Below are 17165 nucleotides of genomic sequence, written 5' to 3'. Positions count from 1 at the left end.
TAAATAAATAAGTAGAAGCAGATTGTTTTCAAGAAGATTCAACCTTGATTGCCATTTATTCCAGAATGCTGCCTCATACCGAAACAAATCAATATTATATGTATCAATGTAATTATCTACATGATGAGGGGATTCCTAATCACATGGATCAAGTATTCCAAGACTTAAGGTTAAAGTTCCTCATCTCCTACCCAAGACTTCTTGTTTACAATGCATATGTTCTACCATTGAGCCATGGTTCTTCTGGTTTCATATATAGAAAATTCAATAGTCAGCAGGCTTTTAAATGAGATTGATAACATATCCATTGTTTCTTTGACGGGCACCATATTATTCATGCAGTATATTCAGTAAGCTATTTGATGTGTTTACGTATGAGCTATGTTCATGATTTCATGTCAGCTAACTTTAGGAATGTATGATAGAAGCAGCAGCATCGTTGCAAATAAAATTGTGAATAACAGTCTTAAACCCCTTCAAATATATTCTTCGCTGTGATCCTTATAACATTATGCAGAACAGGCCAGCTCTGTAATTCTTATTATTGTGGTTGGCAAGGTGAGAATAAGCAATAAAGATTTGATTAAGTCCATTTTATGAATTCATTAGAGAGGCAAGATTCAAACCTGGAAAAATGTGGTCTCGTTACTTTGGATCACAGAATATGATTCTAGGACTAGATCATGCCTGTGACCTGATAGATAGTCATTTCTTCTCCAATAGATTAGATGTAAACTTCTGCAGTCAGAGCAAATACAATAATTAACAGATATGTTTTAACTACCTTTTTAGAAATTAAAAAACCTACTATATATGTGTGCAGATTGCTATATTTTCTAGCTGCTCCCCCCTTTCCCCTTCCCAAAGACATTAACTTCTTATACTCTCATTACAAGATTTTGAATGAATATTTTATTTGACTTTTAAAAGCCATCATTCTGTATTGGGAGAAATTATAATTGGTTTCTCAAATCCTGTCCTACATCTTGCACACAGCCTAGTAATTTATCTGTTGAAACAGAAATAATGTCACTGCAGCAAAATCTACAACACAGCACAGGGTTAAACCTCCCAGAATCATGAATGTGCTGAGGGAAATTTTGTGCCCAGTTCCAATTACTCTTTTAAAGTAACTTTTTACATGTCCAATTAATTTTGATCTACACTCTACCTCTCCACCATTCCCACCCACCCCATACAGCATGTATTGCTCCCACAGGATTTTCAAAGGTTAGAACAGAGACTAGCTGAAGTCTGAAGTCCATATAAAGTTATTTATTTCCTTTAAAAAAAAACCTTAAGAGTGTTGCAAAGGTAAAATAATATTGGAAAACTAGCAATGAAGATGGGATCTAAAATATATATTTTAAAAATACTGATGTTATTTACACGTGACCTTATTTTGTGTTTTTTATGAATCATCTCAAAGTTCAGATGAGGAAATATGAAAATTGTAGAAGGGGTTCAAAGCCTTGCAGGTATAGTCTGCTCTCACAAAGCAGGAATAGCATTTCAGCTTTGCTAGGAGGTTAGAATGCTTTTTAGGGAAGGACATGGTTTATTCATCCTGCAACAGATTTGCATTTTTTTAAGTCTGTTTTATTATTCAGAAGAGACTAAATTTAGAATGTTAGTGATAGTTAATATCTCCTATTAACCTAATAAGCATATAAAGGTGTCCAGGGCACAATACAATTTTGAGACAATCTTGGGAACAATCGTTAAATAATGGGAATGATAAGCATTAAAAAATTTTACTGCACTGTAAGACAGACAGACAGCATCATCTTATCCTAAGGACTCTAGGACTGTATATATAGGTACTTCTCAACTTACGACCACAATTGAGCCCAAAATTTATGTTGTTAAGTGAGACATTTGTTAAGTAAGTTTTGCCCCATTTTACGACCTGACACTGTTGTTATGTGAATCACTGCAATTGATAAATTAGTAATCTGGTTGTTAAATGAATCAGACTTTGTCAGAAAATCGCCAAAGGTGATCTCATGGCCTTGGGACACAGCAATGGTCATAAAAATGAACCAGTTGCTAAGTAGCTGAATTTTGATCACATGATCATAGGGATGCTACAAAGGTTGTAAACTGTGAAAAAATGGTCATGTCACATTTTTCAGTGTTGTTGTAATTTTGAACGGTCACTAAATGAACTGTTGTAAATCAAGGACTATGTATACATAAATAATTATTAAAGAAGGTAAATGAGTCTCCCGCTTTCCAGTTTTGGGGCTGCTAATTCTCCTTTGGAGAATAAAAAACAAAACTAAAGTTCAAATGATATTTCATATCATTGGAAACTGTTTTCAGGTCCTCATAAGGGAAAAAAATAGAACAGAATACTAGATCATATTTAAAAAGAAATAACCAGCTGGACCTCTGAGGATCAAAGGAATAACAAGGAAAAGAATTGTGCTAGTGGTACCTACTGTATGTAATTTGATATGGACCAACTAGACAGGCTGACTTATGAAATATGCTGTCTTGAGAGCATGAATCAGAACAATTGCAAAGATATTTCAAGATAATTAGAAAGAATGTTAGAAAGAAAGCCGAATCTGTCAATTCATAGTTCCACATTATTACTCATTGGTTAGAGTCAACTGGATCCTAATTGGGGACACAACACCATGTGAGGGTTCTTTGCTTTCCAAGGACAGGGCATACCACAACATAGCAAATCTGTCCATAAATGCTTTATTGCAACACACGTCTTCCCCAGAAACAGGCTATTGCTCTAGGTCAACCGTCTAGACAAGGTGATGTTGCCACAAAAATATGCACTTAATACTCAGCCATTTGTACTCAGACTTTTAAAACTCAATTCAAACAAAAATCTCAAATCCTATAAAGTAGCAGACAATGTTTGCCTTTTTCAGAAAGTTCTTGTACTAGTTAGGATGAGGTGTTATTTCAGTGTGGTTAAAGGTAAAGACAAAGGTTCCCCTCGTACATACGTGCTAGTTGTTCCCGACTCTAGGGGGTGGTGCTCATCTCCATTTCTAAGCCAAAGAGTCAGCGGTGTCTGATGACAATTCCATGGTCATGTGGCCAGCATGACTAAATGCCGAACGGGCACGGAATGCTGTTATCTTCCCACCAAAGTGGTCTCTATTTTACATGCTTTCGAACTGCTAAGTTGGCAGAAGCTGGGGCAAGTAATAGAACCTCCCTCTGTTATACGGCGCTAGGGATTTGAACCATCGAACTGCCGACCTTTCTGATCGACAAGTTCAGCGTCTTAGCCACTGAGCCACCATGTTCCCTAAGTGTGGTCACTCCTTTTCTAATTGCTACCAAGTTCTTTGCAAAGTTCCAAGCTCCAGGCCGGACTCCTACCAGAATGTCCTGCTCATCATAGCGTGTGATCCAGGCAGTTGAATAAATCCTCTTGACAGCTTGTAACAGCTGCCAGTCTCCAGACATTGCCTCCATTTGTCAACTTTGGAAATAACCACTCACTTTGCTCATTCTTTTTCCTCCTACAACCATCCCACTCTCCACACTGTGTTTTGGCATTTGCTTTTGTAAGCTAAAGGCTTGGGTTCAGTGAGGCTGCCTCTGGACATCAGCACATCCTTGAAAAAAAATTAAGGAGTGTTGCTCATTTATCACTGGCAGCTGCAAAACCAGTTTTGATGTTTGGGAGTAGCGAGTTGTTATGAGTGAAGATATGAATGCAAGAGGGAAGCGTTTCTGCATGAATGCAGCTAGTTTTCGAAAGAGAAAACATGAGCCCCAAGTAAGTTGACTCCCTCACGGGGAAGGAGAATTTGACAAGGGGGTCTTTAAAGGGCAGCAGAGGTAATAAGGAGAATTTAAAGGGAGACTGTATTAACAGGAAATATTTAGTCTTGATCAAAGAAGACTATGGACCAGTAGTGTGATTCAAAAAAATTTACTACCAGTTCTGTGGGTGGGGCGGGGCTTGGTGGGTGTGGCTTGGTGGGCATGGCAGGGCAAAGATACTGTAAAATCTCCATTTCCACCCCACTCCAGGGCAAGAATGCTGTAAAATCCCCATTGCCTCCCCAGCTCCCTCACCTGCTTTGTAGGGCAACAGAAGAAGACCCAGCCAATCATCTGGGACTTGGGAAGCAGCAAATAGATGAGGGGGGAGCCAGCCAGAGGGGGTGTTTGCTGGTTCTCCGAACTACTCAAAATTTCTGCTACCAGTTCGCCAGAACCGGTCAGAACTAGCTGAATACCATCTCTGCTATGGATAAATATGAATGTATTCTTCAGATAGCTGAAGATATCACACAAAGATCTATTTGTCATATTTATTTATTTATTTCCAGACAGAGATCTCTATTAGATCTGTCATCTCCAAATACAGAACAACAAATAATAGTTTTAAGTTATAGGAAGGTATGTTCCAGTTAAATATCAAAAATACCTTTATAGTAAGAGCAGTTTGACTGTAAGAACTATTACTGAGAGACAGATTATTAATTATTCTACATAGGAGGCATTCAAAAGAAATTGGATGGCCATTTGATCAGAGATGTTTTAATTTGACTCTCTGCACCAAGCAGAGGATAAGACTCAACGGCATAAATTCTCCCATATAACTCTATGTTGTTGCAACATCCCAACCACAGCACAACTGCTTTGGATATTCTTGCAGATAACTGTTGGATTCAATTTTGAGACAAACATTCCCCTGAAACAATACTTTTAGCAAGTTGTCAGCCTTTCCCAGTAGTGTTTTTAAGAACTTGCAATACTGCTTCCTTTAACACCTCGTCATTCTGGGCTGGTGACGAAGAAGTCTTCCAACTTGCCTGTTTCTGGGAAGGCTGTCACTAAAAGCATTAGCTTCAAGGAATTCTGGTTGCTAAGAAATTCTGAAGCACCCTGGATCTCTTTTTTCTTATTGATTATGACACTGAGGGGCTGGCAATAAAAGCAATCTTTATTTCCATTATAATCATGATAAGTTGGTAGCTCACTGGTGATTGCTGATAGCAAACTATTGAAGATTGCTTGCCTTTGGAAGTTGTGGGAGCTTCACCACTGGAAGCTTTCTAGAAGAGATTGGACTGCCATCTGTCAGAAATGATGTAGTTTTCTGCTTGGGTGGGGGGGGTTGAACTAGATGACCTACAAAGTCACTTTTAACTCTGTTATTCTGTTAAGATCTCAAATCTTCACCCTTGCAGAAATCATGTGAAAATTCTGGATTAGTCCTTTCTGTATAAATTGGTTATAATCCTGTAGTAATGCCAAACCCATTATTTCACTGGAGAGTGCTCCACATAAAACCTTTTTCTTTATGCTCAATATCTCACAAATAGTTATTGGTGAGTACATAGCCTTATTCTGTAAGTCTCACTCTTGGTCTCACTCTTGCAGTCAATCTGCAGAACACAATCCCCATGTATCTTTATATGCTTTTAACCTTATGGCATTTCTCAATCCCATTCCTGATTCTCTTACTTTTTCTAGTATATCGGCGGAAACACCAAGAGCTGCAAGCTGTGCAGATGGAGTTACAGAGCCCCGAGTACAAGCTGAGCAAGCTGCGCACTTCCACAATTATGACAGACTATAACCCCAATTACTGCTTTGCAGGAAAAACCACTTCCATTAGTGACCTCAAAGAGGTGCCCCGGAAAAATATTTCTTTGATAAGGTAAACCAATCTGCCTGGTTTCTTTATGCTCACATTCTATGTTAGAAATATGAGCACACCAATTCACATGTTCATCTTTTGCTTGGTCTCAGAAGTCTCAAATGTAGTGGAGAATATAATTGAAATCTGAATTTCTAGTCTGATCTAGCAGTTCTTAAGTTTGACAGTTAAATCTCTTTCCTGTGTTTGATTGAAAAGCTCATCTGTTCTAGGAGTTGAAGTCCACTTATTTTAAAGACAATGAGGTTCAGAAATACAGTTTCAGTTTAATACATTATTGGTAGCTGCAAGGTCATTTTGACTTGTAAACGTACAGGATAATGCCTAATTGCTGACATGCTATGTGATCCTAATTTGCTAAGAAAGCAAAATATCAACAACCAAATTCAAAACCTTAATCAAATGTCTAGAAAATGTAATATAATTCAAGCACCGCTCCTAATGTCTTATATCTATATAAGAGGGGCATGAAAGACAAAGCAAAACCTTTACCATATGGCTTATTTGATTCTGGATGGAGAAGCTTATATAGTAAAATATACAAATACTATATAAGAAGAACTCTGCTGGCAGAGTCCAGCCATCTCTTCCCACAAAGCCTGTTAGAGGTCTGTGAATTTCACAAGCAAGACATACATCCAATAGGATTCTGCCAATTGTGTTAAACAAAATAATATATATATATAACTTATAGTCACGTCACTATGTTTTATAAAGACAAACCACCCAATGTTTCCTCTCTCAGGATATCCTGCGGAGTCTGGTTTTGACTACAGTAGCTAACTTTTCCAGAGGCAGGTTAATATTTTTCTCTTTGTCATTTTTACCATTTAATTTTCCTCCTGAAATTCCTAGTACCCTGTTTCCCCGAAAATAAGACCTCCTTGGATAATGAGCCCAATCGGGCTTTTGAGCGCATGCGTTAAAATAAGCCCTCCCCCGAAAATAAGCTCTCCCTGAAAATATTCCAACGCAGTAGCAGTTATGAGGTGACCAGACTTGCCACCTCCTGCACCTCAAAAATAATAAGACCTCCCCCAAAATAAGGCCAAGCACTTATTTTGGGGCTCAAAAGAAATTAAGACCCTATCTTATTTTCAGGGAAACACAGTATTTGTTCTAAGGGCACAATCCAGATATTTATCATTTAAATGTGCAGTTACCTTCGACAGAGTCGGATCACTTGACTATTTAGTTCGGTCTTGAATTTTCTGGCAGCTAGGGACATGGACAGTTTTTTTTCTCAGAAAACCTATCCAAGTCACTTTCCACTGAAGCTGCTAATGTCGCATCCATCTGCATCCAGGACACTTTCTCTGCCACTAACCTGGACTTCTTTCAAAGCAAGTCCCTTAAGCAGGTGAGAAGACTGAGGGAATTTATATTGGAAAAATATAGAAAGATGAAAAGAGCTTTTACAAAAATAACCCTCTTCAATACTGTTCCACTTGGACTCCTCGGAAGACGCTATATAACATTTTTTTTAAATCTGGGAGAAAATGTCTGTATCTCTCTCTCACACACACAGACACACACACACACACACAGAGAGAGAGAGAGAGAGATGCATATACATGGATGTACGATGGGGGAGAATCAGAGGTCAACTTGTTTCTTTTGCTTTTATTTTGCTCTTCATTAACTTCCTAACGAAGACAGGTGCTACCCTGATTTCTGCCAGTGATATCCTAAATTAAATATTGTTAGTAAATGTCACAGGATAGTAAAAAATTGTAAAATATCTGCCTCTTCCATTTAAACTGTGCTTAGCTTCCCATCATTCCAGACCTCTGACCTTAACAATGATCCTCCTTATTTTGCTCTACAGCCACCATGCACAAAGTATGCTGATAGTTGTCTTAGGAAAAACTACGGCACTTTTCACTTTGTGAGAAATTGCATTCTGAAAATATGCAATATGCTAGGAACAAAAGTATCACTATTTAAACATAAAACTAAATCAAACATTGAAAAGAATTGAAGAAGGAAGTCTCTTGCTAACTTCATCATTCCACTACTGGGTATTGATTTTATAAGTTCTATTATATAAAATTCTGCAAGATCATCTTTTCAAGATAACTGACGCTCAGAAAAACCCACCTCTTCTTCTTCCCTCTTTATATTACTTTGTGGAATAAAAATTGAATTTCATTTTTTCGATGTTGTGTTATCCTAGAGTTACTTTTCTTGGAAGGGGGCTATCTGTGAGGTTTTGTGGTTTTTTTCTTGCTGTTTCCTGCTTTTTTAAACAGTGATTTTTATTCTATCCTATCTGTATAAAACCATCCAAGTTTTACAATTCCTACACAAGTGACGAGAACTCGCTTTCCCCTTTAATACTCTACAAACAGCCTTTAAAAATGTCTTTAAAAAGTTTGCAAATGTTTCAATCCCTCAACCATCTTATGCTTCTGAACCTATAAGTACCTCTTGGGATTTGGTTGTTGCTGCACATACAATATTTTTTTTTACATCTTTATTAATTGCATCCTGGAATGAACAGTGACAGAAAATCTGTATAATGAGCACACGGGAGAAAATATATAATAGAAAGGTGCATGATTTATTTATTAGTTCATTTTTTTTTTCAATTTTCCTAAATAATTAACCCTCCAATCCTCTTTATGAAACTTCCACAGTGTCTACAGCAATAATGTTTAGGCCCAGAGTTAATCTACAGTGAATCTTACATCTAATATAAAATTATTTCTTTCCACTTTAAGCGTCTCAAAGGCTAATATTACAACCAGAAGACTGTAGTTAGCATTTGCAAGAGCAGTTGACGCAGAGATCAATGTGGTCATTTGGATGGATGACATGTGTCAGGAGAGACACAGGAGGATTTTTATTTGGTTCATGTCTCTGTGCCAATCAGCATCATTTTTAATACAAGCAACTGTAGTTTCATTCTGGATATCCGGGCTGAGAATTAGTGGCACCAGATGAAATGACTGCATAATACAGTTTCCATCTGATCAAAACTTCTTTCATACCTTCCTCTTGATCCTTAATATGAATGCCACATTAAGGATCAAGGTTGAACAGAAGATAACACTTTGAGACATCTCTTTGCCCTTGTAGCTATTATCCTATAAAGCCCCTCCTGTTTCCATTTTCTTTTCAAGATTTTCTTGAAGCTGGTGAGGTTCAAACTTAGGTTAAATATGTAGCAACAGCAATAGCATTTAGGCTTACGTAGCACCCCAATGCACCCTACAGTATTCTCATATGAAAAAGCATTATTTTCAAGTTGCTCTCAACCATCTGGGCCCTCATTTTGCTGACCACAAAAGGATGAAAAGTTGAGTCTACCTTGAGCTCTGTCAGGATTGAATTCTAGGCTTTGGGCAAAGTTTGCCTGCAATACTGTACTTAACCACTATGCCACCAGGGTTCCTGCATGTAGGATGCAGATGGCCTGTTTCCTTTTTTAAATTCTAAAATAAGCAAAGTAATGATCAACATAGGTGTTGTCTACAATGCAAAGAAAGATTTTAATGTTTCTAATGAGCTGCTTGCTTCCTGAAAACTAACCCTGGAGGTGGGGCGGCATTTCCATTGGTGCCAACATTAATAAGATCAACTGCATTCTACTTATTTATTATATTATTGAAATGGTTCCTGGATGCACTACTAAAGAAAGATATTATGACGCAATCACAATGTACATATTGTAATAAAAAGAATCAGGTTTTAGATGTCACAGGATTTGGGGTCAGGTGCAGTGGTGGGTTCCTACCTGTTCGGACCGGTTTGGTCGAACCAGTAGTGGTTTGGTGGCCTGGGTTACTGGAACTGGCAGCGACCAGGCCTGCCACGCACCCAAACCGGTTCCCTAGGTGGCGCAATAGGTACTGCCATCTTGTTTTTCAGTTCTGTGCATGCGCAGAACAATTTTAGTTGGACTGCACATGCACACGCAGTGCGCATCAAGCGCATATGCACGAAGTGCACACATGAGCAAACCGGCAGTAGTGGTTGACATTACTGACATTGCTTGCTGGTTTGTTTTTCTTAGGTTTCGAAAAACTAGCACACCTACCTCTTTGGGGAATTATGGCATTCTATTACTGCTTTTCCCACCAAATCACTAGAGAGGGTAAAAAATAATGAACTAGAACTGGAATGAAATTATTGACTATGTGACAGCCAATAAATTGGCACTCACAGTTTCACGATATTTTTAGGCATTTCCAAGAGTGCCTTCTAACCAGCCTTTGCTGGCATGCCAACTCGTATCTCTTGCGTTTGTAATGTAGCTTTTATTACCCTGATTTGATAATTTCTAAATTTTAGCATACTATGCTATACAGTAATATATTATCCATGGGGCTTCTTTTACAGATAATGTGAAAACTGCAATTATTTCAGATAACTGGGAAATAGGCAGGTCTCCTGTGCTTAAATATATGCTGTCTTGGTTCCTGCTTATTTCAGGATCCAGATAAGATCTATGGGTTCTTATCTTTCAAGGACTGTATAACTTTAAAGAATAACAAGATCTAGCATTTCAGAGGAAAAGATTCTAACGTAGTTGACATCCTGCTGTGCTTGGATTTTTTTAACCGGCAATGATGCTTTTTCTTCATAGAATATTTAAAAATTGAACTCCCTTAAAGGCATATGAATGAAATCCATTCTAGCATAGAAAACCATGACTGAGTCTCATCCATTTTAAACCTGAAAAATGCAAACCTATATATTTTGTACTTGATAAGAGTTGCATGAATCTTGTTCTCTATCATCAAAAATTGTTCTTTTGTATATAGCAGCTGCTGGTACTACAAATGACAGAAGAAAGACTGGCAGTGGTATGACTATGTGGGCGTAGTAAAATTGGCTTCTATTTTAAAATACCTCTTAGAGTAGCTCTTTTTTTTAATATCTCCCTTGAGTAACTCCTACATCCGATAGTAAGACTGCATTAAGAAATCTCTCACTATTTACACAATAGTTAATGCAGTTAATAAAGCACCAAGAGTTTTCCATTTGAACATTCCAGTATATATTTAAGAATACATATTGTAAGAATTGTGCCTTTGGGTTATGTTAAAATCATCTTCCCTCTTCTGGTCTTGTCAGGGGTCTAGGCCATGGAGCTTTTGGGGAAGTGTATGAAGGCCAGGTGATTGGGATCCCCTCTGACCCCACTCCTCTTCAAGTGGCTGTAAAAGTAAGTTTCAATGAGACAAATCTGCCTCATGGGACCTATCACACCAAGGAAAGGTTGACTTCATTTTCTACTTTCTCTGAGGGGAAAGGGTGAATGTATTCCTGATTATAGACACTTGGAGGTATTAAGAACCCAGAACTGCCACTCAGATGATTATTGCTGAAGTTCATGAAAGTTATTAATTTTAATTTATAGGCATGTTTTTGAAACTCTGGTTCTTTCAAATATTACTTATCCCAAGCTTTTGGTTGTGTTCCCTTCTCTAGAGTCCTTCAGATGTATTGTCATTGTGACTCTCATAACTTCCATATCAGTGGCTATTGTCCATGCTAGTTGGAAATTATGAACATTTAATCTAGCTTCTATAGAACTATCCATTTGGGAACTTTGCTCAGACTTTTCCTATTCAACATCCTTATCCTGTCACAGTTCACCATCCTATGTTGTTATTGATATACTAACTGAAAACTGGAGTTTTCTCAAAGTAGTTGAGTGATGGAAGAAAATGTTTGCTGTTATTATTGTCTGAGGCATACGTATTAAATCCAGATGTGTTTGTGTGTGTGTGTGTGTGTGTGTGTGTGTGTAGACACATACATGCATGCATACATACATACATACATACATACATACATACATACATACATACATACATACACCATCTTTCTCAACTTGGAGTTTTTAAATAGTGTTGAACTACATTTCTCATCATTCCATCCAGAAAGCTAAATAGTTGAGTTTCTATGTGGAGTTTCTGTAGAGAATTTCTAATAGGGAATTTCTAAAGATTTAGATATCTCTTAAATGGCTTAGAATAGTTTTTGGACAGTGGTACCTAAAACACTTTCCACATGAAAGAAGTTTCACTTTCCCTCTCTTCTTTCTTGACTAGACATTGCCAGAGGTTTGCTCAGAGCAAGATGAGTTGGATTTCCTGATGGAAGCTCTTATAATAAGGTATGTTAATTCAAATTGGTCACCTGCTTTTCTACCTCAAATACACATCTACCAGTATTAAAAGCGCTGGTCGTTTTAACTCTCCAGCTTTTATACAAACAAATCACATATAATCCAGTAAAATTGCCCAAAGCAATTGCATTTCCCTTATTTTCTTCAAACTTTACAATCTGCCTATAAAACAGTCCTCTATCAGGAGGATCTTCGTAAGAGATGGGATTATCTTAAAATTACCACAGAAGACAGATAAATTTAGGATTATCTCCTAAACATAACACTGCTGTTAGCTTAAAATCTCAGATTTTCTTGTTTGTTAAAGAGTCTCTTAAATTTATAAGAATACTTGAAATTCGCAGAGCAGTAAAAAAATAACATTTTTGCAAAGTGCATGTTGGCTTTCAGTGATACTAATAATTTTGAGGTTACCAGTATCATAAGACTAACTTTATTCACTATCGCCCCAAAATCTGAGAGGGGAACGAAGGAACAAAGTAGCTGAAAATGTTAAGCTGTTCATTTTTGAAGTGGGGAGAAAGGGGTTATTTTATTGTATTATTATTTTCCATATAAAAATTCACTGAGCAAATTATTATTTTTTGACTTGCAATGGTCTTCTATTGTCTAATCCAACAGCAATTTTGTTTTGACCACCAGACTACATTGATCTGGCTTAACACAAATATTGATCTGCAATTTTATAATGTCCACTGTAGCCATACATGTTGGTCACTGAAGTCCAATGCGCCAGGAGAGCAAGAGAGCTAAAAAGCGGGGGCTTGGTTAGATAAATAAATCGCAAGGTTCAATCTCTGTCTTTTTGCATTAAAAGTTTTTTTCCCCTCAATCTTCCTTGCAGCAAATTCAATCACCAGAATATTGTACGCTGCATTGGAGTAAGCTTACAGGCTCTGCCTCGCTTTATTTTGCTGGAGCTTATGGCTGGAGGAGACTTGAAATCTTTCCTGAGGGAGACACGACCAAAGCCGGTAAGAGAAAAGTAATAGTTCAGCGTAGTCTCAGCTTCCAGCTCACCTTGAAAGTTTTACCTAACTTAAATATAGCCTAGTTCTTTTTGCTAATGTTCCAATGTTTGCTTTTAAAAGCTGCAATGCATTACAAGGATTTTTAGTACTTTGACAGATTAAATTGAGCAGGTCTTATGTTGCTGATTAGGGAACTGAACCGGAGATTGATTAAGTGAACAATTCACCAGCAATTACTCTGAAGGAAAGTTGACTTAGCATATATTTAGCAGCAACGTTTCACACTTAAAGGGAACAACTTGGACTCAGTTACTGATTCAAAGAATAGCCTGCACTAAAAGAGACGGCACTATTACTCTTCTATAAGAGCAACATGAAGGGACGTGGTGGCTCAGTGGCTAAGATGCTAAGCTTGTTGATCAGAAAGATTGGCAGTTTGGAGGTTCAAATCCCTAGCGCTGCGTAATGGCGTGAGCTCCCATTATTTGTCCCAGCTTCTGCCAACCTAGCAATTCAAAAGCATGTAAAAATGCAAGTAGAAAAATAGGAAACACCTTTGGTGGGAAGGTAACAGCGTTCCGTGTGCCTTCGGCATTTAGTCATGCTGGCCACATGACCACAAAGATGTCTTTGGACAGTGCTGGCTCTTTGACTTTGAAACAGAGATGAGCACCACCCCCTTTGAGTCAGGAATGACTAGCACATATGTGCGAGAGGAACCTTTACCTAAAGAGCAACATTATATAATTCCGGGGACTATTCTTTACTTGTGCAACTCTACAAGAATGTTACAGGTTCCAGAAATCTTAGGCAGCACTGGGGGGGGAGGGGCAAATTCACCATTGACAAAAGGAATTCTGGGAAGTAATGATAGGGAGAGCAATAAGTTATTATATCAGTTGTCTCAATTAGGCATTGGTTCCAAGTTTGCCAAGTAATATGAAAGACTATTTAGAATGGACTACTGGTGATTCCAAAGAAATAATCCTATGTACATAACAAACAGCATTGCTGAAATAAAATCAAGAAGATATCATTTCATTTGTGTTGCTGTTCCCTCACCTCCACTGAAAAGTGTACTATAAGATGCCAAGATATCTGGAGATTTGTTGTCTATGTTAATAACATGGTAACATGAGATTTTTAAGCTATTATACTGCAGAGCAGGGGTGTCAAACTGGCGGCCCACAGGCCAGATGCATCATGTGCAGGCCACACCCACCCCAGCTCCACGAAGGGGGAAAATGTCACGAAACATTATGTGACGGCAACATGATGCCACGAATTTGACCCTCGTTCTGTAGAGTCTTCTCCAAAACTGACCAGCACCTTCTACATATAAGTAATTTTGGATTTCCATAGACAACCAACTCTTCCAGAAGACTTTGAAGAATTCTACCATTGGTTAATTGTTTTGCTGCTACTGTTGCTGCTGTTAGAGATGGTGGTGATATTTTTATTTTATTCAACGTTACTTTATATATTATGTTGTAGGATATGTGTGTGTGTGTGTGTGAATGTTCGTTTGTTCAAAATCTTAAATCTCTGAAAGTTCTTCATCGATTGCTTTGAAATTTTGACACAATGTTGCGTTCGAATACGCATGTGTTTTTATATACCTACTATTATATAGATGTCACACCTATGACTATTATATAGATGTCACACCTGTGACATGCTTTTTTGAAAACCAGCACCATCTGTTGGATGTAAAAGCAACACACGCTATACTAAATATTTTACGATTCCATTTCAATGTTTCCGATTGCATTGTTATATTGAATTTTCATAGATTTCGATTTATTTTCATTTTGATTTAATTATTTCATGTGACATTGCGTTGGAATTGAGCTGTGTCCTTTACCATAGTGTTCATTTCGTGAGTATAGTATATTCGGAACAGTTCGGCCTCTCTCCAGCTTCATCCCGACGGTCCCTTTATATGTGTGGCTGGGCTGCGACCGCACCCTTTCTACCCTCCTCTGATGAGCTTCAGCCATTTCCGCCAAGGGGATCCGAAGCCCTTCAGCCTCCGCCTCCCCTCTCTCCCCTCCCCTCCCACCGGGCCTAAGCTGTCTTCAGCTGCCTCCCCCCGCCCAGCTCAGTGGAGCTCCAGAGGAGGGGGAGGCGGAGCATCTCCTCAGCCCGGCCAGCCACATGCGCTCTTCATCCCCCCTCACAGTGAGCCAGGTATAGCCTCGCCAAGGTGGCTCAGATGGGGGCGTCATCGTCGTCAGCCTGAGGCGTAGTGGGGCTGGAGTGGCCGCTGGGTGCCCCATGAGGTGGCGGCGTCTCTGGATGGGGCCGCAGCCAGCAAGGACTGCCTCGCGTCCGTGTTGCCAGGGGCGCCTCCTTTTTCCTCCTCCTCCTCCTCCTCCTCCTCCTCCTCAGGGGATGATGGCCGCCTCCTCTTGCTGCTGCCACTGAGGGAAGCTGGGTTGGGGCGGCGGCTGCCTCCTTCTCCTCTCTTCCTCAGCCCAGCCTGAGGGAGGCGTCGTCATCAGTGGTGACATCGGGCCTTCCTCCTGCCAGCCCCAATGCAGCCTCAGCAGCAGCAGCCTGACTCAGCGGCGGAGGCATGGGAGAGGAAGAAGATGGCGAAGCCCGCGATGCTGCCTTGGTGGGGCGGCAGCAGCAGCGGCACCCACTTGGAGGACTTCTCGCCCGCCTGCTGGCCCAGCCAATGCCTCCGTCTCAGTTTCCTCCTGCCCTCCCAGGATGCCTCCGCCACAGAGCCTGGCGCTGCTCTCGCAGGAGGGGTGTCGGGGGTACGTCGGGCGTCCAGTTGAAGAAGAAGAGCAGCTTATAGATCACCAGAGTGAACCTGGCACAGATCTCGGCCAGCCTCAGCTCCAACAACAGCATCACTGAAGACAGGGAGAGCTACGACAACCTGGATGAGTCGCACACTGAGGACTTCTCCTTGTCCGAGATTCTGGACGTCTCGCTCTCCTGGGCCACCTACCTTGGGGGAGCCCAAGTGCAGCTCCTCCGAGGAGACGCTCAACAACTTCCATGAGGCCGACAGCACCAGCGCCGTCTCCCCCAACCAGCCTTGCCCGGCCCAGCAGCCACAAGGCCTGACCAATGGCAGCACCAACCCGCCGCCCCACTACGCCCACATGGGAACAACACCATCCTCCCTTCCACGCTGGGGTCCCCCCGCCCATGTCCGGAGGGGCCCCATCCAGCCCGTCGTTCTGGAGGTTGCCCGTCGTGGGGAGCTTGGAGGGCGCCAGGCCAGGGCCTGTGGGAGCGTCCTCCATGGCGGCTCTTGCAGGGGCCACCGTGGCTCACTTCCATGCGGGGGCCACCTCTGCCGGGGGAGCCGTGGCTGGTGCAGCAAGTGGGAGGGCCCACCAAGTGGGAAAGATCCTCATGAACCTTGCCGCTGCTGGCAACAGCATGACCCTGCCCGGAGGGAACCACCCTGGGAATGTTTCTTTCTTCACATGCTGTTGGTAAATGTGCCCGGTCCAACGTCTTTCCAGCAATTGAAAATTGTTTCTAACATTAAACATATTAGAAACTTGCACTTTCTCTTTTCTTTCTTTTCCATTTAACCAGACTGGGCCACAGCAACTCGTGGCCGGGTACAGCTAGTGTGTGTGTGTGTGTGTGTGTGTGTGTGTGTGTGTGTGTGTGTGTGTGTGTCTGTCTGTGTTTGTATATATATATATATATATATATATATATATATATATATATATATATATATATATATATATATATATATATAAAAACTTGGGTATGGCTAGCTGATGAGAGCTAAATAGCTTGAAATAGATCTATACTAGTCTCCCTTTATTTATTTATCAGCATAAATATAACTTATATATATATATATATGTATATATATATATATGTATATATGTATATATGTATATATGTATATATGTATATATGTATATATGTATATATGTATATATGTATATATGTATATGTATGTATGTATGTATGTATGTATGTATGTATGTACATATATATATATATATATATATATATATATATATATATATATATATATATATATATATATATATATATATTACCATTGACATTTTATTGTACGTTGTGTGGTTAAATCAGTGGCATAGCCTCTTTTTGAAAACTCAGGGTATAGGAGCAAAGACAATTTCTGTAGGTAATTAGTTCCCATGTCTAACATTCAATTGGACTCTACTTCCTGTAACTTAAATCCACTGTTTTGTGTCCTGTGTCCTTTTGGTGATAAAGAAGCGGTCTTGAACTTCTGTGCATCATCCTTTCAGGTATTGAAGTGTGCTATTACATCCAGCTCAGTTATTTTTTTCTCAAGGCTAAACATTCCCAGTTCTTTTAATTCATAGTTTCTACTTTCCAGGGCATTCTCTAGTTTTGCTAGTTCACAAGAGGGGGG

The 17165-nt window shown here is 39.7% G+C and overlaps 1 protein-coding gene across 1 annotated transcript in view; it reads left to right on the top strand.

Moving 5' to 3' along the window:
- The window catches only part of ALK (ALK receptor tyrosine kinase), a 346271-nt gene that overhangs the window by 309849 nt on the left and 19257 nt on the right, over positions 1-17165 (top strand). The window contains exons 18-21 of the mRNA XM_032216056.1: positions 5467-5653; positions 10736-10826; positions 11719-11783; positions 12640-12769. Of these exons, the coding sequence (XP_032071947.1) occupies positions 5467-5653; positions 10736-10826; positions 11719-11783; positions 12640-12769 (473 nt within the window). The remainder of the gene's footprint in view (positions 1-5466; positions 5654-10735; positions 10827-11718; positions 11784-12639; positions 12770-17165) is intronic.

The sequence above is a fragment of the Thamnophis elegans genome, chromosome 4 (genome assembly GCF_009769535.1).
Source record: "Thamnophis elegans isolate rThaEle1 chromosome 4, rThaEle1.pri, whole genome shotgun sequence".
NCBI classification, from domain to species: Eukaryota; Metazoa; Chordata; class Lepidosauria; order Squamata; family Colubridae; genus Thamnophis; species Thamnophis elegans.
The sequence above is the reverse complement of the archived record's forward strand: the minus strand, read 5'-3'. Positions and strand labels throughout refer to the sequence as shown.